At 34.4% G+C, this 24,556-nt stretch overlaps 1 protein-coding gene across 1 annotated transcript in view; it reads right to left on the bottom strand.

Moving 5' to 3' along the window:
* The window catches only part of LOC129232716 (uncharacterized), a 60,335-nt gene extending 45,926 nt beyond the window's left edge, over positions 1-14,409 (bottom strand). Inside the window, exons 1-4 of the mRNA XM_054866829.1 lie at positions 14,192-14,409; positions 11,920-12,071; positions 11,748-11,812; positions 11,029-11,142 (exon numbers count right to left, since the gene is read on the bottom strand). Coding sequence (XP_054722804.1) covers positions 11,029-11,142; positions 11,748-11,812; positions 11,920-12,071; positions 14,192-14,409 — 549 coding nt within the window. The remainder of the gene's footprint in view (positions 1-11,028; positions 11,143-11,747; positions 11,813-11,919; positions 12,072-14,191) is intronic.
* Between the last annotated feature and the right edge of the window lie 10,147 nt (positions 14,410-24,556).

Raw genomic sequence — 24,556 nt, 5'->3', positions numbered from 1 at the left:
TTTTTTAAATCATTCACATTGATTTTTATTTTTTTTCTTCAATGCGTTACATCGATTTGGATGAGGTGTTCAACTCTTGTTTTACCTAATTATTCTAAATGCAGTATTTATTAAAATTAAATCAGTAATAGGCAAGGTGCATTTTTTGTATTTATAATTTTTAATATGGCGCATCACAAAGCCGCGACGGCGTAACCGCTAAGCCCCCGAGCCTGTATCCGGAAGGTCGCGGGTTCGATACCGGCCGATTGCATTGGATGTTTACACCATTTATTAGCCGGCTCATTAGAAAAGAAATTTATAACTTCTGTCTTTTTACTAATCACATTGATTTTATATATTTTTTTTTTTCTTCAACTTGAAACATCGGCTTGAATGAGGTACAAAACTCTGTTTATACATAAATATTCTAAATGGAGTATTCGATAAAATTAAATCAGTAATAGGCGAGGTGCATTTTTTGTATTTATAAATTTTAGTATAGCGCATAAGAAAGCCGAGATGGCGTAACCGGTAAGGCCCCGGGCCTGTAACCGAAAGGTCGCGGGCTCGATGCCGGCTGTTAAACCATTTATTAGCCAGCTCACTAAAACGGAAATTTATAAATTATTTTTTTTTAATCATTCACATCGATTTCTATTTATTTTTTTCTTCCACGGGAAACATCCGCTTGGATGAGGTATTAAACTCTGGTTCTACCTAATTATTCTATATGCAGTTTTTATTAAAATTAAATCAGTAATAGGCGAGGTGCATTTTTTGTATTTATAATTTTTAGTATGGCAAACGACAAAGCCGAGAGTGGTAACCGGTAAGGCCACGGGCCTGTAACTGAAAGGGCGCGGGTTCGATGCCGGCGGCTTGCATTGGCTGTTCAAACTTTTTATTAGCAAGCTCACTAAAAAGGAAATTTATAAATTAATTTTTTTTTTAATCATTCACATTGATTTTTATTTATTTTTTTCTTCAATGCGTTACATCGATTTGGATGAGGTGTTCAACTCTTGATCTACCTAAATATTCTAAATGGAGTATTCAATAAAATTAAATCATTAATAGGCGAGGTGCATTTTTTGTATTCATAATTTTTAGTATGGCAAACGAACAAGCCGAGATGGCGTAACCGGTAAGGCCCCGGGCCTGTAACCGGAAGGTCGCGGGTTCGATGCCGGCTGTTTAATTGTTTATAATCAAGCTCACTAAAACGGAAATTTATAAATTCATTTTTTTTAATCATTCACATTGATTTTTATTTATTTATTTCTTCAACGGGAAACATCAGCTTGGATGAGGTATTAAACTGTGGTTCTACGTAATTATTCTAAATGGAGTATTCATTAAAATTAAATCAGCAATAGGCAAGGTGCATTGTTTGGGTTTATGATTTTTAATATGGCGCATGACCAAGCCGAGATAGCGTAACCGGTAAGGCCTCGGGCCTAACACTGAAAGGTCATGGATTCGATACCGGCTGATTGCAATGGCTGTATATACTAGCCGGATCACTAGACAAGAATATAACAAAGTTAACTTTTTTATCAATCACATTGTTTTTTTTTTTTTTTCTTTTTTTTCTTTTTTTCTTCAATGGGAAACATTGATTTGGATGAGATATTAAACTGGTTCTACCTAAATATTTCGAATGCAGTTTTCGTTAAAATTAAATCAGTAATAAGCAAGGTGCATTTTTTCTATTTCTAATTTTTAACACAGAGCCAGACGATGCCGGGACGGCTCAACTGGTAAATCGACGGGCCTGTAAACGAAAGGTCTGGGGTTCGGTCCCGACTAATTGCTTTCGCCTCTTGCAACATTTATTAGCCCTACTAGAAGAGAAATTTATTGTGTTACTTTTTTATCAATCAAATTTTTTTATTTATTTTTTTTCCTACAACGGGAGAATTCGGCTTGGATGAGGTATTAAACTCTGGTTTTACCTAATTATTCTATATGCTGTTTTCATTAAAATTAAATCAGTAATAGGCAAGGTGCATTTTTTGTATTTATAATTTTTAATATGACGCATGACCAAGCCGAGATGGCGTTACTGGTAAGGCCCCGGGCCTGTATCTGGAAGGTCGAGGGTTCGATACCGGCCGATTGCATTGGCTGCTTACACCATTTATTAGCCGGCTCATTAGAAAAGAAATTTATAACTTCCTTCTTTTCATCAATCACATTGATTTTATATTTTTTTTTCTTCAACTTGAAACATCGGCTTGGATGAGGTATAAAACTCTGGTTATACATAATTATTCTAAATGGAGTATTCAATAAAATTAAATCAGTAATTGGCGAGGTGCATTTTTTGTATTTATAATTTTTAGTATTGCGCATGACAAAGCCGAGATGGCGTAACCGGTAAGGCCCCGGCCCGGTAACCGGAAGGTCGTGGGTTCGATGTCGGCTGGTTGCTTTGGTATTGTGTATACCATTTAATTGCTAGCTCACTAGAAAAGTAATTTATAAATTCATTTTTTTTTAAATCAATCACATTGATTTTTTATTTATCCTTTCTTTAACGGGAAACATCGGCTTGGATGATGTATTAAACTCTGGTTTTACCTAATTATTCGAAATGCAGTTTTCATTAAAATTAAATCAGTAACAGGCAAGGTGCAATTTTTGTATTTGAAATTTTTAGAATGGTGCATCACAGAGCCGAGATGGCGTAACCGATAAGGCCCCAGACCTGTAACCGGAAGATCGTGGGCTCGATGCCGGCTGTTTGCTTTGGTTGTGTATACCATTTATTAGCTAGCTCACTAAAAAAAGAAATTTATAAATTCATTTCTTTTATCAATCACATTGTTTTTTATTTATTTTTTTCTTCAATGCGTTACATAGATTTGGATGAGGTGTTCAACTGTTGTTCTAACTAAATATTCTAAATGCAGTTTTCATTAAAATTACATCAGTAATAGGCAAGGTGCATTTTTTGTATTTATAATTTTTAATATGGCTCATGGTAAAGACGAGATGGCGTAACTGGTAAGGCGACGGGCCTGTAACCGGAAGGTCGTGGGTTCGATACCGGCTGATTGCATTTGCTGTTTACACTATGAATTAACCGGCTCATAAGAAAAGAATAATTTAAATTTAATTTTTTAACAATCACATTTTTTTTTCTTCGATGGGTAACATTGATTAGTAAGGTATGAAACTGGTTCTACCTAAATATTCTAATTGCAGTTTTCATTAAAGTTAAATCTGTAATAAGCAAGGTGCATTTTTTCTATTTATATTTTTTAATATGGCGTATTTCATAGCCGAGGTGGCGTAACCGGTAAGGCCTGGGGACTGTAACCGGAAGGTCGCGAGTTCGATACCGGCTGACTGCATTTGCTGTATACACCATTAATTAACCGACTCCCTTGAAAAGAATAATTTAAATTCAATCTTTTTATCAATCACATTGTTTTTTTTTATTTTATTCTTCAGTGGGTAACATTGATTTGGATGAGTCAGTGGGTAACATTGATTTGGATGAGGTACTAAACTGGTTCTACCTAAATATTTTAATTGCAGTTTTCATTAAAATTAAATCAGTAATAGGCAAGGTGCATTTTTTGTCTTTTTAATTTTTAGTATGACGCATTCCAAAGTAGAGATGGCGCAGCCGGTAAGGCCCGGGCCTGTAACCGGAATATCTGGGGTTCGGTCCCGAATGACTGCTTTCGCATCTGGCGATAGTTTTTAGCCCTACTAGAAGAGAAATTTATTGTTTTATTTATTTATCTATCAAATATTTTCTTTATTTTTTTTTCTTCAACGGGAAACATCGGATTGGATGAGGTATTAAACTCTGGTTTTACCTAATTATTTTAAATGGAGTATTTATTAAATTTAAATCAGTAATAGGCAAGGTGTATTTTTTGTATTTATAATTTTTAGTATGGCGCATGACAAAGCCGAGATGGCGAAATCGGTAAGGCCCCGGGCGTGTAACCGGAAGGTCGCGGGTTCGATGCCGGCTGTGTAACCATTTATTAGCCAGTTCACTAAAAAGGAAATTTATAAATTCATTTTTTTTTAATCATTCACATTGATTTTTATTTTTTTTTTCCTTCAACGGGATACATCGGCTTGGATGAGGTATTAAACTCTGGTTTTACCTAATTATTCTAAATGGAGTATTCATTAAAATTAAATCAGTAATAGGCAAGGCGCATTTTTTGTATTTATAATTTTTAATATGGCGCATGACCAAGCCGAGATGGCGAAACCGGTAAGGCCCCGGGCCTGCAAGCGGAAGGTCGTGGGTTCGATGCCGGCTGACTGCATTGGCTGTTTACACCATTAATTAGCCGGCTCACCAGAAAAGAATAATTTAAATTCAATTCTTTTAACAATCACATTGTTTTTTATTTATTTTTTTCTTCAATGGGTAACATTGATTTGGATCAGGTATTAAACTCTGGTTCTGCCTAAATATTCTAAATACAGTTTTCATCAAAATTAACTTAGTAGATAATCAAGGTGCATTTTTTTATTTATAATTTTTATTTTTTACAGTGACAACATCCAACAAGTAGTGCTGATGATCCAGAACCATTTGAAGCGTTATCCATAACTTAACAAACGTTCCCCTTTCACACTCGGGCTGCTGAAAGAGTTATGAAACTGGTTATTGGTTACCTAAATTGGTATTTAGATAATAAGAAAGATATGGATTTATATTTAAAAAAATATTGTGATGTGCAGAAAAATGTTTTAAAAATCGAATTTTAATTAAATTTACGCTTTATGCGTGAACTAAAAACTATAAAGGAATGAAATTAATCATATTCATGTTAAATAGTTTTATAAGGAAGCATTTAAGTGTTATTAGAACAAAAATTTTATTGCATTTGTATTTTTTATAACTGTATTTAGACTTTTTGAAAAAAAACTCGGAATTATATGCCAGTTGTGTTTTCCCCATAGTTAATATTTCTTTCCAAAAAAAGAATATGATACCAATCAACTCAAAATCGGTAAATACAAAGAAAAATGGACGTTTTGAATCAAAAATAAAACATGTACTTTTATGACATGCCCTATTATTTCAATGGACGAGCAAAAGATTAGGAATATTGGATTCTGAAGAACAACTTTATACTTAGATCAAAATGTCAAAACTGAGTCATAAGTTCATCTTTAAACCCTGGTACAAATATTGACATTCGTTTGAAATCTTGTAGTAAGTGAGGAGCAATTTATTAAAAGGGAACCCCCCTTATAATAATCCCCCTTATTAGAAAAATTCATCTTATGACATTTTCGAAATCTTTTAGATGACCTTGATCAAATCACTTACTCTGAAGAAGTCAAAACGTTTAAAATCCTATTTTATTTAAGGGTAAAGTGTGGCTTTTTGATCAAAAGGTAACAAATCCGTCCTCTGCACGTTTTATTTTGAACAAAAGGGACCATTTACTGAAAGAATATGTAGTACGAAGACTTTTAGATCCGAAGGAACACATGTCCACAATCCTCAAATTTCAGTCCTCTACTATTAGGCTCATGCACTTCGATATGAGAATGAGAGAAGGCGAAATGTTAGTTTGTGAAATTGGAGTTTTCAACATTGAGGTTTTCGTTCAAAAGATCACATAACCAAAATTAAGATGGCAATATCTCCTTGTTTTTTTTTACTCAAATATTTCTTACTCTGCGCCATGTTTTGCTGTGATATCGTGCTCAATTCTGTACCCAGAGAAGTGGGGTAAACTATTTTGCTTTTACCCTAATTCGTTTTTCTCACCTCCTGAACATTTTTAGAAAGTGGATATGTTCCCTTTTGATAAATTAGTACTCACGTGTAAATGTAAGTCTATTAAAGACCATCATTCTTGATTGGGTAAATAGGAACTGCAGAGTGGAGAATAAAGTGCAATAACCTCCTTGTGATGGGTTTTTGTTATTGTAATGATTTTTTTTGCGTTCTCCCATTTATTTAGCAAATAGATGCATATTTCAAATTTATTACGGAAAAAATATTACTATACAACAAAAGAGAAAATATTGCAATGTACAAAAAACGGTACAAAATATAATTTTAGTTAATTTTCTGAAAATCTACGTATTACTCGACCGATGCATCGGCCGATGGTTCAACAATTTAGCCATCGGCGGCCGATGCTAACTTGGAGGAAAAATCGTAACATCGGCCTTAAAAAATTATCGAAAAGCCGATGGCATTGAAAGATGTTTTCCAAAAAAAGGACCTTTTTACTGTTTTACTTCTTAATACAAAGTAACGAGAGTTATTGTTTTCATATAAAATTTTTTGCTTGAATTGAAGTATGAATTTCTATTTTAGTCACCCCCCCCCCCGAAAGAATTTTAATATTGCATTCAGGTACAAACAAATCATTACGTTGTTTTTTTCGGCTGGATGTACGTATGTATCTCTCATAAGTCATAACTCAAAAATAGCAAGCTGTAGAAGATTAAAATGTCCTATGTAGGGTCTGCGTACGTTCCACTTGTGCACTTCCCTTTTTGTTTTCAATCGAGTGTTCTAAAAGGCTTGTTTACTCATTTTTTGTGGCTATTAATTACTTATTTCATTGCAAAACTAATATAGCGTGTTAGACTGATCATTTGGCGTTATATTGAAGAATTGAAGACCAACTTGGAAACAAATATGAGATGGAGAAACCGGTTTTTGTGACATTTTGTTGGATTCCTGTTGAACCGACGGTAATTTTTAATTTTTCGATATTTATAATATGAATCACAGTAATGCAGTCTTTTCTGTATCGGTTCAACGGCGTTACAAGTTTGGAGTCCGTCGAAATACATTTTGGGGCCCTCTTTCTCTATCACGTAACTTGTACAACATTTATCAAAAGCATTTTTGTAACTCCTACGGGATCACTATGGCCATGGGCCTATATTTGCGTTATTTCAAATCTGCTAATGCACGGGGTGCAAGTTTTAAAAGGATTTTTCTGCTCGCTCTAAGGCATGGGTTCTCAAACTGAAGCGGGGGAGGTGCACACCTCCCTAGTGGGAGAAAAAGAGTGTAATGAGAGGCGTGCAAGTTTAGAAAATGAAATGAAAAAGTAAAACTAACTATAATTTGCTCAACTTTGTGGTCACATTTATATGTTCGCCATTATCGCCTTTTCTTGGTTGTTGGTGTAGTTTTTATCTACATATATTGTCCGTTTTTCACTAGTTGAGACTTGGCCACGCCCCCAACACGTGGTACACCCCGTTTGCACTGCGAGCTAAGCGCGCTCAACCCATCAATGCACTTACGAGTTAAGCGCACTTACTTTAAAAGTCGTTTGCACTAGAGAACGCACTTAAAGTTTAACTGCAAACCGCCACTTCAAATGGAATGGTAAATTAACTGTAACTGTGTTTATGCTGTGGAAGAGAAGGAACTTAGATTATATTCCTATCCATCTGAGCACTGCGCCGTGGCGTCGAATGAAAAAAAAATATTGTTTTCTGAATCAGCCGTGACTGTGACTGTAATTATCGGCACTTCTATTTACTATTCGCAGCTTCGTCATGAACAACGAAGTTGCAATAGCTCATATATCTTATCAAGCTAATCTTACATACTTGTTTAAGAAACGTGCAAATTTCAAACGACAAATATTATTAATGATTGAAAAACAGGACAAAATTCTTCAAGAGTTACTGATGTTGAGTTTGGTACTGGCGGACAGTACAAGATGTCCAGATTCATGGTCTCTGGCAAAAGAATCACAGTGGTACGAAAGAATTGCCACTGTTTTCACGGACGAGCAGTGGAAAAGCAATTTCCGAATAACCAAAAGTATGTACTTTGAACTCTGTGATCGATCATCGGAACTTGAGAGGAAAGCGAGCAATTTCAGGAATCCCATTCCTCTTGGCAAGAGAGTTGCAATTGCTCTCTACAAACTAGGCTCGTCAGCACAATATAGGACGATTGCCAGCCTATTTGGAGTTCACAAATCCACAGTATGTGAATGTGTCTTGAATTCTGCTCATTACTTGTGGACAATCTTCTTAAAGAAGTGATAACATTTCCATCTAGCACAGCAGAAGTTTCTCGTTTAATAGGAGAATTTGAAGATATTTGGGGCTTTCCTCAATGTTGTGGAGCCATTGATGGTTCCCACATTCAAATAAAGACCCCCAAAAAAACGCAACTTGTTATCACAATTATAGAAGTTTTTACAGTGTAATACTTCTAGCAGTGGTGGATGCAAAACACAAGTTCCTATACATAAACGTGGGGGCTACGGGAAGAAATAATGATTCTTTTGTATTTAAAAATTCAAATTTATATTGTTTTTTCCGCCAAAGCACCATTCTCCCACCTCTAAACAGAATACTAAACAATGTTAGTGTCCCTGCATGTTTGGTTGCAGATTCCGCATTTCCGTTGCTGCCTTTTCTGCAGAAGCCGTACATACAGAGGCACCAAATGCCAAAGTATCAAAAACACTTCAACTCTACACTCTCTAGAGCTAGAGTTGTTGTAGAAAATGCTTTTGGAAGGCTCGTTTTCGTTGTCTTCAACAAATGGATTTTTCCATCAAAAACACAACGAAGATTATACAAGCCTGCTGCATTCTAAACAACCTCTGTGAACTAAACAGTGATGATGTTGACCCAACATGGAGTGTTCCCCAAGCTCTTCCAAATCAAGATACCGAGGAAGGAGACACTGATGAACAATCAGTGCGAGAAGCTATTGCTAATTTTCTTGCCTCTTAAAATGTATATATGTAGATAGACCTTTTTGTACAAAATTTTGATGTTGTTTTTCACATATATGTTAAATTAGTTTACAAAGTGATTTTAATTGTATTTTGATAATAGTTTATTTTTAAATTTCTCAAGTAACCTTCAGTTTTGTCATTGACCATTGATCTTCACATTTCAAACTGTCAGTTTTTGCTGTATTCAACATCATAAATTTTTCAAGAACTTTGTCCTGCTTCTCAACCATTGCTAACATTTGTAATTTAAAGTTTGCACATTCTTTAAACAAGTATGTAACGCTGCCTTGATAAGATATAAAATTATTTTAAATGTTTAAAATAAAAAGACCCTTTTTTAAAATTCAGATTGTTTATTTCATTTGTTTAAAATAATGCAACAGTGAAACCTATGTCCAGGAGCCCCTCAAACTTGAATTGTTGTGAGGATAAACTTCACAATGTTTCGAATGAAATAAATAATGGGTAGACTTAGCACATACCTACATATATGCAATTTATTATGTTGTTGCGCTAAGGTTTGAAAGTTATATCTACAGTTCACCTCAAAAATGAGAAGCTTTTTTCAAGTTTTCCTCCATATATCTAATCCAGATTTCACTTTTTCACAATTTTTTTAAATCTTGCATTTTCCATGTCCAAAAAATTGCATATTGGTAAAATATGTTACAAGGAATCACCTCCTAACAATAACTTGATTTTGATAAAACATTCAGATACCACTTATGTGCTTAGAATAGCAGTATAGGTATATAAAAGAAATTTATTAAATCGTCAGATAAAATGTGCCGAATCGTATTTTTGGGAGGATGCAGCAACTTCTTTTTGATATACCTACCCTTTTCTTACACGGAGAAATGAACTTCATTGTTAACAGAAAATGAAATATGATCATGCATACATAACAAATACCTATACGTATGGAGTAGATATGTTATAGGCATAGTTCAATTTGCTTCAGTATTTTTCACTTTCTGTATAGTGAACTTCTTCGTACCAATTTTACCCCATGCTTTAATAATGTCAGTACATGTGAAACGAGCTAATTTAATTGAACTACTTGGTTTTATCAGAGCAGGGTTGATTTGGTGCTCAAATACAGCTTACGTAGTAATTGTTCTTCAAAAATAAATTCTCCTTCCACATAAAATTATACATGATACAGGACTGAGTCATTTGTTAACAGCATTACAGCACCGGAAAATTACCCACCTTGATGCATATTTTAATGGATTTAACAGGGTACAATCATATTGTTAAAGAAACATTCAAAAAAACTATGGAACAAATAAAAATTCAATAAAATAAACTTATGACTATTTTTCTAGGCCCCCATGTCTCGATTAAAATTGAAAACTTTAATGCAAAATAAAAATTTGCCGAGTACTGGATATTTGGGGAGATTTTTATCAGGTAATTTTTGGCACTTTTATTTTAATTAGAAAGATTTATGTCCTCCGAACAAAAATTTACAAATCAAGTAAAACTTTCTATTCTGCAAAATATGGGGAAAAAACATTTTACGTAGCAAACGAGTTTTAAAGTCATGACTTACATGTTTTTTTTTTCATTCTCAAGTATTGATGCCTAATACTACAGATAATCCACTATTAAAACACAGTTGGTTTCATTCTACAAATTAAAAATTATTAATATATAATAATTATTATAAACACAAACTATTAATTACACATGCAAAACTTATTAATAACACAATTATTAATAACACAAAACTACAAAATTAAAATCATTTATTTAACAAATCCCTCAGCACATTTGTTTGTTCTTTTAAAACTTCAATAATACTGGCGTCATTTTCTAGATTGCTTCATTATATTCAGCATTTCTTTCGAATTATCGTTATAATTCTGCTGTATGTTATTGAATTTTTGTAACAATTCGCCCAAAAATCGGGTCTTTTTCCCTCCTTCAACTCTTCTTCTCTTTGGTCTCTGAAAAAAAATGAAAAATAAAATGAATAAGATTGATTAGGGCAAAATAACCTAAGTGACGCTACAAGAGGGTGTTGAAGTCCTATCTCAGTGTCTTCCTCTGCGGTGCCCACGACAGTAAAAACTAAAAAGTTTTTGAGGATAACTATAATGAAACAAATTGCTAAAAATGAACATTGGGAAGTCTGCTTTTTCAAAAGGAGCTAGCAATATATATTAACATCTATTGAACAGTCAAAAAATTGAATACTGGATATTAGGAGACAAATACTCGGCAATATGAACAAAATAATGAAGTGATTTTTTTTCAAAATTAAGAATTTCAGTTGCCGTGTACAACATTTAATTAAAAAATTGCTAACCTGGGGTGCAACAGAATCTTCTTGATTTGATGGACCAGCTACTGGTTCCAGTTCGGGAAGTTCAGGCCGGGGACTACCGACACCAACATCTTCTACTGGATCTGCAGCAGGTAGCTGACAATTCAAAAAATAAAATAAATACTGAAGAAAACTACATACACTCTAAATTGCTTTTACAAAAAACGACAAATGACTGTACGCATCCAGAGAACTAATAATTATACAGAAACGTAGGGTAGCACTCCACTCTGAGCGGCAGAAAAGAGGAAATTAGAAATAAACCTTGCAAGGTGATGCCATTTTGTACAAGTCAACGTAGTTTATAGCGTATCAACTAAGACTATCAACAACTTACCGCATGCAAATTTTTACTGAGAAGAATAAGCAGCATTTTACTCTTGGTATTAACATGACATCCACAGCTGATCAAGCAATTCAAAGCATAAAAACTCTAAAACTTTTCTTTTTATTTTTTTTTGCAAATGCCAACCAAGAAGCAAATTGGCAAAATTTGTTAATACAAAAGGTGTTATGAATGAAATTGTATCTGAAATAAAATCACATTCCCTCTATGGTTTATTTGATAAATATCAATTTTTAAACAATGTAATAAGATTACCCCTCCCCCCCCCCCAATTTTAAGTTTTTCCACTCGATACATTTTTTATATAACTGGTCCAAGTAATACAATGCTAATAATGAGGATTTATGCTACGCACTTGATTTGGTAATGCTCCACCTTCCTGGCAGTCCTCTTCAAGAGACATGTCTGTCACTAAAGATGCTGCAAAAAAAAAAAAATAAATAAATAAATAAATAAATAAATTATGAGCATGGTTTAGATTTTATGCAAATAAATTTTAAGTGTTTTTTAATATCCTTATTGCTCACTATTTTCATCGGCCAGAAAGCTGTTATCCATGCTTTCCACCATTGACGATGCATCTTGGCACGGTAGCACCCCAATCACTTCATGCACCGCTTGAAAAAATCTCCATTTGGACGGTTCTCCTCCAGTTGTGCCAATCTTAGTTTTTTCTTCCCTAGAAGTACAAAAGCATTTTCAGAGGCGACCAAAGGTTTTTTTGTAAATGATATGCAGCTTCAAATCTTAAGCATTCAAATGCATCATTAGATATTTAGTTCAGTAATTAACCAGATTAATATATGCACATAATCATTCCTGTAACCCTGGGCAGAGGAGAAGGGAGCTTTGTCCCCCAATACATTTAATTTTTCATGTTAAAAAGGAATGTCACTGTAACGTAAATGTGTTTAAAAACTACCGCTTTTTTTGGGGACTTCCTGTAAACCCCACAAAGGTGAGTTACCCCAAATACTACTTTTCCCTAAGTACGGCACTGTATTCAAGTGTATGAACTGTACATACTGTGGGAGTGGGGGTTAAAATCTGCTCAAAAATTATTATAAACTAATATCAAAATGATCATTACAAACTTATCATTGCAATGCAATGTTTCAGCCGAGTTTATAAGTTTTTTAGCAAAAATGCTAAAACTGGAGAAAATGCTTTAGCAATACGCTAAAATGTCAAATTTCTATTTTAATCCCTCAAATTCAAAGTATAAAAATACAGTTCCAAATCAGACAAGTAGAAATAGTAAAATATCATTCATGAAAGGAATGGAGAAAAAGGCCCGGTTTGTTGTCCTTTATTATTTGTGCAGCTAGATAGGTTTTTGTACAAAATTGACTATGGGAAAATGGCGTGTTTTTAGGCGGAACCACTTCTATAACATCTGGGATTGTGAATAGAGACGTACCGAGTACTCGCGAACTACTTGGTACTCGGCCAAACTTTGAATAGGTACTCGGCCCATACCGAGTAGTTGCAAAAAAAGCAATATTTCCATGACAGATATTAATATTTATAAAAAGCGCAATCATATATATAATATTCTGCAATCATTTACAATCAAGGGTGCCCAATGCAAATTTTTTCTCCATGGTTTAGAGTATTTTCTACATGGAAACGGATTTCAGTACAGTAAAAAGATTTTAAAATTTGACTTTTAATAACTTATTCATTAATGGCTGGAAATAAATTTTTAAATACATTTTTGCAAAGAAAAAAGCATTAAAAGGAAGGAAGTTCTCATTTCTAAGGAGGGTGGGGCAGGGCTTGAGCCGCCTTACCCCCTTATATGGGTGCCCTTGTTTACAATTCAAATTTACAAGTGAAATTTAAATTTTGAGATTAATGAAGTTTGTAATCCTTAAATGGAATTATGGACATGTGCTTTGGGTTTACAAGGAATTCCTTTTTCAATGCGCAAAATGTGACTCACAGATTTAAAGGCATCCGACAAAAGGCAGATTTTTTTGTGGAATGTCTTTGCATTCTTTAACTCACATTTTACGCCCTGAAAAAGACGTTCCTATTCAGGGCCGGATTTGGAAGTGTGGAGGCCCCTAATCAGGGTTCAAAATTATCCCATACTTTGATATATATCCGACTATTTTGATACACATGTATTATATCACATAAATTTTCAATCAGCACAAGTTAGGATATTTTGTAAAAATTTTATTGTGGGGGCCCCTTTGTTGTGGAAGCCCCGGGGCAGCTGCCCTGCCGGCCTTGTTCCTTGTAACGCAGAAACAAGTGTCTGTAGTGCATTTGTTTTCTTTGCTTTCAAAAATTATTTATGTTGAGCGGACTAGAACTATAATAGATTGGTATAGTTTGTTTTAATTCTAACTTGATTAATCATACCTTTTCTTTATTTACTTTTATTTATTTATTTATTTTTTTTTTTTTTGTAATTTTTGACAACAAAATTTTCTAAATAATGAGCAATTAAATTTCAGCAGGAATTTAGTTTTTAAAACTATTATATGGACTAGGAGGTCTATACTACTATTCCAATAAGTTCAAAATTCATCACATGTGTTTCAGTGGTTCTTCTTAAAACATAATTGGTACTCCGTGACTCGGCCGAGTGCTCGGTAACTCGGTACTCGGCCGAGTACTTGGTACTCGGCCAAAGTGCTACTCGGTACGTCTCTAATTGTAAACAATAAAAAAAACCTTTATGTTTACGAATAAATTTTGAAAATTCTTATTTACATTGACACAATTTATTGCAAGAAAAAATATTGTACAAATGCATACATAAATAAATAGAAAAAAATCACTCACCTGTAACGCCGGTTTAAGTTTTGTATTTTTTTCGAGATCTCTGCAGAACTCCGTGTAAATCCGTATGTTTTGAAAGAACAGCTCATTCCTTCATAAACCACACGGTTGCGTTTACTTTTTCTTAAATTTGCAAGATTCTCATGCCATATATTTACGAGGGCAAACGTTTCATCGTCTGCCCAATTGTCCTTCCGCTTTAAGCTCAAGGAGGCAGCCATCTTTAAGCGACGAATGTCTTGTTGAGCGGCTTCCCAGTGTCGCTCAACTGAAGCGGCTTTGAGATGCGCTACGTGAATGCGCAGTAGGTTAGCTGAAAACTAAGCGGCTTAATTCCGCCAGTGCAAACGGGGTGGTATCGGAAGATTCTATATGCGTCTTTTGGGGATGAGGCTTCAGACCAACACTGAGAAAGGTTGCAATTGGCCATCATTATCCGCTGTAGAAGACGAGTGTTCTATAATTTTCTAAGAAATTACCTCCCATCTTCTTTCCCGAAAAAAAGGTGTGCTACTAAGACATTTGTTCGACTTAAAAGTATTTTAAGATTTGCAGTGTATTTCTATACGTTTTGGGTTAATTTATCATTGATTTTGCGAAGGAAATCCTAATCTTTCTGTCTTTCACGCTAAGTAAACATTTTCTAAAAACACGGTGAACAGTTGCAGGTGAAATTGGAAGGAAAATTTTTCCTTCTATTCTGCTGAAACTTTCACAGCTCTCGAACGTGGGTTTTTCATAGGTATTCTAATTATAAATCTCTAATCGCATATTGTTAACTTTGCTGGTCAACCATTTCTCACCTTATTTTCGATCCGATTTTCTTCTTTAAAGCGTTTAATAAATATTACACAGTGCTTAGGGATAAATGAACTACTTTTGCAATATTTCGAACTGTTTTACTTCGAATATAATGAAGAATTAATGCGTTTTCGAATTGCGTTTGTTGTTACTTTGCGAATACGAGTCATTTTTAAAATAATACGTAGATTTGTAAAGTGAACAAGCAAAAATTAATGCCAAAAGATTTTTTTAACTATCACCGCACTGAAAAAAAAAAAAAAAAACGACAGACGATAACTTTAATTTCGAATTTTTCTGAAAATATTTCTCGGTCACCTCATTTTTGGCCCATTTCAAACAGTCAATATTTTGTAAAAAAAAATGTTGAATTGATGTAATCATGTAGAGACAGTACGAAAAAGTATTGAACTACTATTTCGATTCCTAGGCACTTCATTTTTAACCATACACATTTAAAGCCTACGAAGAATTTTGGAAGCCTCAGTAGGTAAGTTGCACTCTGTGTGACACATTTCAATACTTTAGTACTATTTTTTTTTTTTCAATATGGCTTTTATTCTTCAGAGATGAAAAAAGGAACAAAACAAAAATTAAAGCTTTTCACATGCCAATATGGTTATTTACAGAATAATTGAATAAGTGCCTGAAACAACGTTTTATGTTACTGTTTTAACCTATTTATTTTTGTAAATACGAAAAAATATACATGCTTTTTTTATTCAAGTTTTTTCGATTACTCTAAAAGTAATTCAGTTCTTCTAGTACTTTTACAGAACAGCGTTACGTGTGGGGATCATAAAATAGGCAAAAGTTTGCTGCCAGTATTCTAATACAGATCCGAACAAGGACGGACACAAGGGAGGGGCGATGGGGCGACCGCCCCTTCCTTGAGTCGAGATGCAGAACTCTTAAACGGCATGTCTTTGATACTGAAGTTGAAAATTGTTTTAGCCTATCTTCAATAGTTTGACGAAGCTCTTGCTGTCTGGAAAATGAAAGTGTAGCACATATATTATTCTTAACACATTACTGATAGAGATCTGAACTTTGTATAGGAAGTATTTCAAAGTTCCAAAAACTCAATTTCAGAAGATTTTAGATGTCATTAAATAGGGTTATAGGGTTCAAGGGCTCTTCTCAGGAAATTTTGGAAAATTGAAGTTCCCCCCCCCCCCCAAAAAAAAAAAGATGAACTTTAATGGGACACCTTTGATGGCGTTAAGGTAAGGGATGGGGTTTGGTACACTCCTCCGCAATTTTGTAGAAAAGGAAGTCCCTCCCCTTCCCAAAATAACTGAAATGAGACGATCTTTCATGGTGTTTGGAAAGGGAGGGGGGGCGGAGGTTTGCGAATTTATAAAAGGGTAAGGGTGTGAAATCAATCGCCCCCTCCTTGAATAGTCTCTGGATCCGTCCTTGGCTCTTAATGTAAAGTGCGTTATTTTTATCAAGAAACGTTGCTATAGTCAACCTATTCAGTTGTTCAAAATATCCCACACTGACAAGGAAACTGACTCAACCGCAAGAAAAAAAAACAGCAATGGAAAAAATAAAGGTTTGACGCAATAGTAATTTTAAGTGATTTAGTCTCAAGCATTACAATATGCGCAGTCAACTTATTATGTGATGTTTATTAATTAGTTTTTGAAGTATAGATACATAATGCATACTTTAAGCTCGAAAAATATTCTTCCAAATTATGAAATTTTAATGATGTGTCATTATTGATGAAATCGTCTCTACGCCCCCCCCCCCCCCCGCACGATTTAGGTGAGCTAACTTTGCGGTTTTTGTGTCGAGAAAAAGCACTAAATTTAGATTTTAAATCAATAGCCGGTACGGTTTTCCCAGATTTTGAATTGTGTCACTTTCCTTGCTGGAGTGCGATATGATTCTTTATTAAAAACATACATGGTCATAAACAAATTGTGACTAGAGCTATCCAGGAAGGAGGGGGGAGCCGGTATTTTTCCTTAAAACAATTGTTACTGCGATTTTGGTGACTTAGAGCAAACCTAAGGAGTCGTTCACAAATGATGTCACGCTTGAAAGGGGTAGGGAGAGAGGGTTCGGGGTTCATGAACTTCGGACAGTTAGTCTCAAGGGGGAAGGAGGGGATTATAAGAAATATGACTTCACATATTTTGGTCCAAATAAAAGCGTTCGTTATAGCAATATGTTCATCGAACATTGCGTGAGATGTAACGAGGGGAGAGGCTAAGGTGAAGTGTAACGTCCTTTATGGACAATCCGTGTTTACGTTAGGCTACTGTGTACCGAAGTGTTATAACTAACTTCGTTTCTGCCCCCCCCCCCCCAGAAGCGAAGTTGGTTACCTCCCCCCCCACCTTGAAAATACTCGCCCTGGGGGGTAGTCATCATCGCTTAAGCCGACCCAACCGATGAACCTATAATTTTAAAACAGTATTCAAACCAAAGACACTTTTTATAACGCATCGCAAATTATTACATATTTCTAAACATTAATATTCATGCAATACTTAGAGAAATAGCCTTGATTTTAATAGTCAATTGCTTTAAATATTTCAGATTGATTTTTTATTGTTTTCTCATTTACTTTTATTTCTCGCATGTAAATCCTTTCTGGAACAATTGCCCAGTCCCCGCCTTTGGTTCAACCAAGTTTTTTTTTTTTGGGGGGGGGGGGAGGGGGCAACTTTTGTTCGATTAATGCTTTCATCATTTTTCAAAAATGACTGCTATTGTAGATTTACTGACTGTATATCCGCTTTATATGATCTGAAATTTTGTACAATCCATACAGATGCATCAAAAAGACCCAACCCGTAAGAGCTACTGAGTCACCCCCCCCCCCTCAAGAAAAGGGAGAGGGAGATGGAGAGAGATGTTAAGTCTTCAAAACGAACGCAACCCTTAAGCATTTCAATGCTACAGTCTGTGTGGCAATGAAGTTTTCCTGTCCCCCCCCCCCCCTTTTTTTTTCATCAGCGCACTTGCAATGTCGAATATAGGACGTTAGTGTTTAAAAGGATATCGTTCAAAATTCAGAAAGCCTATCCTTAATAGAAATGTTTCATTCGGAAAACAAAATACCTTACTTTTTTTTGTAAATACAATATTTTTGTTCTGAAATTTTCAGTTTAAAAAGTATAGATTCCCCGTAGAAGACAATTACGCGAAGCTAGAAACGAAAGGAAAGAACACAAAGACATTTTTACAAATTTAAATGTCCGCCAAATTTAGGGTTGTCTCAATTGAAAGCGGTAGCGATCACCCCCGCGCTAAACTTAGCTTTGCTTTCGGGAAGGCGTTCCGAAGTCTCTTCTCCTCATGAACGCACAATAAATGAATCTGAATTTTCAGCATAGGAGAGAGAGAGCACTACATACAAAGTCAAAGCTTCGAAGAAAGTATTGAAAGTAATCTGATGAACTGTGTTAATTACAACCTAACATTCAAAAATGTATCAATCGCAAACAATGGCAGTCCTCCCACCAACGTAGCTGGTCTTATAAGCCAATCTCGCTTAGATCATATATTTCCTCAAATTAATGTGAATTAATTCTTTGCTTCTTTGATTTAATGAGTTCTAATAATAATACGCTCAAAATAAAGTTATGTGTAATATATATATATATATATATATATATATATATATATATATATATATATATATATGCACTTTTAATATGTGGGAAAAACAAAGGTATTTTCCCAAAAAGGTTTGTGTATTTTTAATCTATATTTGCAAGCAAAAAGAAAATCTTTCAGAATTGTAGGGGAAGGTTGCCGTCAATGAACCGGTTCCCCATTACTAGACCGCGAAGATATTTCCGTACTAGAGTTTTTGCAGACGCGTAATGAGTTTTAATACGTTTTGTCTAAAAACAATCCACTACAGGGTCGTCAAGTAGCTAAAATTATTTAATCATATTGTTAATTGGTCAGAAAAGATTTCTACCATTATTTTACTAATTATTGAGATTTTCATTTAGTTCTAACATGCTTTGAATATCACTAATCATCTAAACGTGAACATTGACTTAAAAGAGTACTTTTTCAAGCACAATTCCCCATACTTCATGTTTCACCATGATTCCTCACAGCAGTCACACCTATAAGAATATTCGAAATGACGCAGTTGCTATCAGTGGACCACTAGGTGTTTTCATGAACGGACCACCTGACAAAGTGTTTCATTCATGAAAAATCTCAAATATTGCTGTAACTTCAGCTCAATTACCATTGAAAATTGCTCAATTGTTTTAAAATAAATATGACAATGAAAATAATATTGTCACTAATTTATGAAAACGTTTATACTTTATTATAATTTCAAGGCATTTTTTTTTATAAAATTGATTAGAAATTTAAAACATAGTTTCAAATACTTTTGTTGTTCCAAAAAAAGGTAAAAACGAGTAAAACATTGCCAATGAACAAGTGATAGCATGTAACGTGCTACAGTAGCTTACAGAAATGGTGGTATGGATCTTAACGAAGTCTGCCGACAATATAGAATCTTGAAAGCAATTTTAAACAGTCGCATAAGATAAAAACCGGTTTGTTGTTACCTTTGTCATACATTAAAAATTTAGGAGCTAAAGCACTCCGAAATAGGAATATTATTAGTGAATCGTATATTTAAACTCGAGAAGGAGTTTTTGGAATTACTTCCGAAAAATTTGGGGAATTGGCCTTTCAAGAGTCTGGCAAAAATGACATGTCCACCCGATTTAGTTAAGACAAAAAGAGTGAATACTATAGTCTCTGGTAGTGTGAGACTTAAGCTTCTGGTTTCAGTAATATAATGGTCAAAAATGTTCTTTGAGATCTTAGAGAGCAAGTATAATCTTGCGTCAAACGAAAATTTTTGAAATCGATTCAACAAAATCCTCAACAGTACAAAAGAGGTTGAAAAGATATTAGCTAAGAAGTGTTGCACAGGTTAGGAACGAACGAGGCTGAACGAGGTGTAATGACAACAGCTGTGTGTTGTGAGTGCTGGATTTTTATTTTATATTTCTCTTATCCGAAAATAAAACATTTTGGAAAATAAATCTTTTTTTCAATAAGTTATTGTTATTTGTAGTGTTTATTGATCACTTGTTATAAATATTTGTAAGTTACGAATTGATTTTTTTAATTTGAGAGTGTGGTTCATCGATGGAAACTCGAAGATCCATCCGTAGCAACCGGCTGAAATGAATGGACCACAGGCAAAAGTATTAATTTTTGTATATTTGTCATGAAAATGAATATTATTATTAATGGAGAAATATACTGAGAAATTATTCCTATAATTAATGTGAAATTTGGGTTGGATTTCCTTTCTAAAAAAATCGAAAACTTATGTGGTTCACTGACGGCAACCTTTTCCTAAATCTTTCGTATCACTACCCGAATAAAATTATTTAGATACCAAACAGGAATTTTTCTTGATAGCATATTAGTACAATTCCTTGTTTTTCTCTGAGGGGATGGCTAGTGGCGTAGCTAGGGTGAGGTGGGGGGGGGGGGCGTTCCGCTCGGGGCGGCAATTTGATAAATTTAATGAGGGGAAAAAAGTTTCAACGCATTCTCCCGACAAGGAAATAATGCCTTTAATCTCTTAATGAAGGCAAATAAAATCTACGAAGAGTAAGCTTTTAGACATGACTATAATAGTAAAATTACTCACACATTAAACATGTGTTTTTCTTGAGGACATATCAGCACTATTGCTTGTCTTTCTGTTCGTTTGGAGACGGCATTGAAAAGTCATGGGAAGAAGGTTTCTTTTTTTTAAGCAAGCACGTTTTGCTTATTGTTTTCATTCGACTGTGTAAAATGCCCTTGAGAAGATCCTGGCTTTTAATCAGGCCAGTCATTTCAAACTTTTCCAGGGGGAGGGAGGGTGAAGGGTTTGGGTACGTACTCTATGTATTTTACGGGGAAAAACATCAAAATACATGCAAAAATGCTTAATTACAATATGTTTTTTGTCTTGAGCTGATTGCCCAAATGACGGGCTTGCCCTTAACGTCATCAAAGAAAGCTTAAAACCGACTTCAATTTTCGAAAACAAATCGAGAGGGAGTTCCAACTCTTTTTTCATTCGTGATGCTAAAAATTACCTAAAATTTGGATTTCGAACTTGAACTTCGAAATGTTGGTGGGGTTATAAACTTTTCTTCTGGGAGAAAAATTAGGAAATAACTGCAAAGCAGGGGTGCCAGTACCCCGTAAGAGCAAAGGCGTACTCCTCAAAATATCACGAAGACCCCCTCCCAAAAGCAAGAGCCCCCCTAAAAACAGAAAACTACCTATCAAACCATCATACAAATTTTAATGGCGCAATCTGCGCCATGATGTTTCCTAGGTGGGCACCCCTGGCTAAAGAACGGCAAATTGAGGGACCGCCCCGGGTGGCAAGAACCGTAGCTACACCACTGGGGGGGGGGGCAGAGGAAAATCATGGAACCAATGTTTTTTCTAATGTAGAAGTTAATTCGAAAAGGAATAAAACCATAAACTTTTTCCAAAACTTCGTTATAAGATAAAAAATTTAAAACTTGATTACAAGAGAGTTTCTTGAAAACCTCCTAATAAACAAAAACTTCCTTTTTTACCATCAGGAAAATGGTGGTAAGAGTAAGAAAGGGAGGGGAAAGGATTCTTCAAATCCCTGAAAATCTTAGCAATTTATTTCCGTCTGATTTCTTTTTTTTTTTTTTTTGCTATCGGCATCGACTATTTGGAGAAAAACAAATTGCCATCGGCCATCTTTAAACAATCGGCATGCATCGGCCCATCGGCCAAAAAATGCCATCGGTGGAGCCCTAAACCTACGGTTTGTTCTCGAACTCAAAGAATGTAGTTAATCATTAAGACATGCGAAAAGTGTGTTAAGAGGAAGCATTTAAATGGCAATAGAACAACAATTTTAAAAATGTATTTTCGTAAAAAGTCTTGGAAATTAACCGTTTTCTTTTTTTTTTTTTTTTTTCAAACTTTGAAGCTCGTTTCCCGGTAGGTAAACCTTAATATTTTTCCAAATAGAAATTAATGTTTCGGGTTCAAATAGATTGTATCTCAAATGCGCAAGTCAATGCTTAAATTCAAAACGAAAAAAACAATGATATACCCTATTTTGCAAGCGTGCGTGCGTGTCTGCGCGCGTGCAGGTGTGTGTTCGTGTAGAACATAACACTTCTTTCATCAAGGAGTGGTCCAGCATGCGGAAGCCAGTTGATTTCGATAAAACTTAAGCTTTGAATGACTGCAAAAGATTAATAGCCATGGCGACGAAAGTTTGTCCTCTTAATAAATATTAAAACGACGAGCTAGATGTATTCTCGTCGTCATGGTAATCTGAAAAATCGGAGCAAAATCAACTTTGGTCAAGTGAGGATAATAAAATGCTGTTTTACTTAACTCGCCAAATCTTGATTCAAGGTTACTAAGATGACGAAAGTTGAATGTGTTCTGAGCAATCCATATTAGTGATTTGAAGTATTTGGAGTATAAACAATCTATTTTCTAAACGCCATTGTTTTTTTTATTGAAGAATTTTTTATGTTTTTTTTATTAGAAAAGGATTGGCGGAAGAATGGGCCTTTAGGAGAAAATGCAACATTATGCGGTACCTAAAAGGTTCATAAATTTCTTTTCTTATATGGTCCAAATACAGTCCCACTGTGAAATTTTTACCACGCATATACAGTACTGAGCAAAAGATTTACTATTATTTTCCAGATTTTTGAAAAATTTAATTTTAAAATCATTCAAGGTAAAATGTTTTTCCTCACCTAGAAATATTAATATTACAGTATTATAAGTTAATTTGCAGCTTATTTCGTAGAAAATAAGATTCACATTTTTTAGCACAAATTAGCACATTTCGTAGGAAAGTATGCTCAAAAACCTTTAAAATGACACCTAGTAAAAAGCACTCGAGATTTAGTAAACGCTGAGAAAAAGATTAAGTACTGAAACTTGAATACTTACCTGTTTTGAGCACTTTAGGTGGCGTTATGAAAAAAAAAAAAGGAAGAAACAGACCGACAGTCAGAAAAACGTTTAAACTTTTTTTTTTCTATCAATGCACAGGTGAACTCAAACCTGTAAATTTTTTTATTATTTGACATGAACTCAAAAAATGCATTTTTTTGGTTTATTTGACGAGGAATTACACATATAACTCCTCTGATTACATGCAAGTCCCTCATCACGTGCGTGTTTTTGTATTGCGAGTTTTTTTTTTTTTCTTTTTTGGCTTTATATATCTTGCTGTAATTTCTCTTCGAATGACAAATTCCTTTCCAACACATTCACAGAGTTTTCCTTTTCAACAACGTAGGTTTGTGTTGGCTTTCATTAAATCTTTGGTTTGAGAATTACGATGAATTAGGCTAAATTTGTGTCTTCGTTATCTTTTCAAAATTGTTAATTTCCGAAGATGTTTTATAGTTCACTAAACAAAATTAATTTTTGTATATAACAAAAAGGTGTTTCTTCAAATCCAGGACAGTTAAGACAAAATTTTAGAAAATAACTGCAGTTGACGGTTGGATTTATTTCATATCTTAATTATATTTGTAATCATACTTGCAATTAATGTTTGCGAAAAGTTTAATGACTGATGAAAATAGTGGAAGAAATAAAAAAAATGGTGCACATAAACCACGAAAATGCTATTAAGAGCCACTTTTTTTTAAGGATCAGACAGGCTGGATAGTTGACATTTTTGATTTTGCTGAAATTTTCAGGATATGTCCCTTATTTAAAATTACTAAACACGTGTTTTTTTTTTGCAAAAAATTTTTTCTTAAAGTTTTTGGAGATCAAAGTTGGACTTAGTTCGTTTTTTCAAGAAAAACATACCGATTTACATAGGCCAATACTTTTTACTTTAACAGTGAACCGTGGCACTGGCAATTATTTTGTGTTCTTACTACAACCTCGATATTTTTTAGTACATAAATAGTTGTGGTTGACTCCTTTCGCAATGGTCAATGGTCACTCAAAGTTGTACAAAAAAAGCGTTTCTTCAAATTTGACCGTCGAAATCTTCTTGCATCAGTAGTGAGCAACAGTTGTACATATTTCAGTAAATGCATACCATAAAGTAGTATCCAAAAAGAGAAAGATTTGTGTGGCTGACATTTGGCGCACCGAAATATTTGACTCTGAAAATGCAGAAATCACAAAATTGCGTGTCTTTCAAGGTCATTAATTGCTTGCGCCAAGAGTCAGCAGATATGAAATTACCTGAAGAAGAAGCCTACCTGACATAGAAACAATCAGTTAACATATTTGTGGCAAATGTTTCAAAATTTACATAATTTGACTCTAAACTTTGCTCAAAGAGCTTTTTTCGGCACTTGTGAAAAAATTCAACTTACCTGCTTTTAAGAATTTATTAATGTTATTTGTAACATTATAATAAATTTTCATAAACTTACTAAAATGGTAACAAAAGACAATAAACTAGGAACCAAATTGAAAATTAAGTCCATAAACTACTTAGTATGCAACAAAAACTATTTGTCTAAGTTAAATAAATACCCATGTGAATGAAAAGTAAAATAAGAAATAACG

Source organism: Uloborus diversus, unplaced genomic scaffold (genome assembly GCF_026930045.1).
Source record: "Uloborus diversus isolate 005 unplaced genomic scaffold, Udiv.v.3.1 scaffold_132, whole genome shotgun sequence".
Lineage (NCBI taxonomy): Eukaryota > Metazoa > Arthropoda > Arachnida > Araneae > Uloboridae > Uloborus > Uloborus diversus.
The sequence above is the reverse complement of the archived record's forward strand: the minus strand, read 5'-3'. Positions and strand labels throughout refer to the sequence as shown.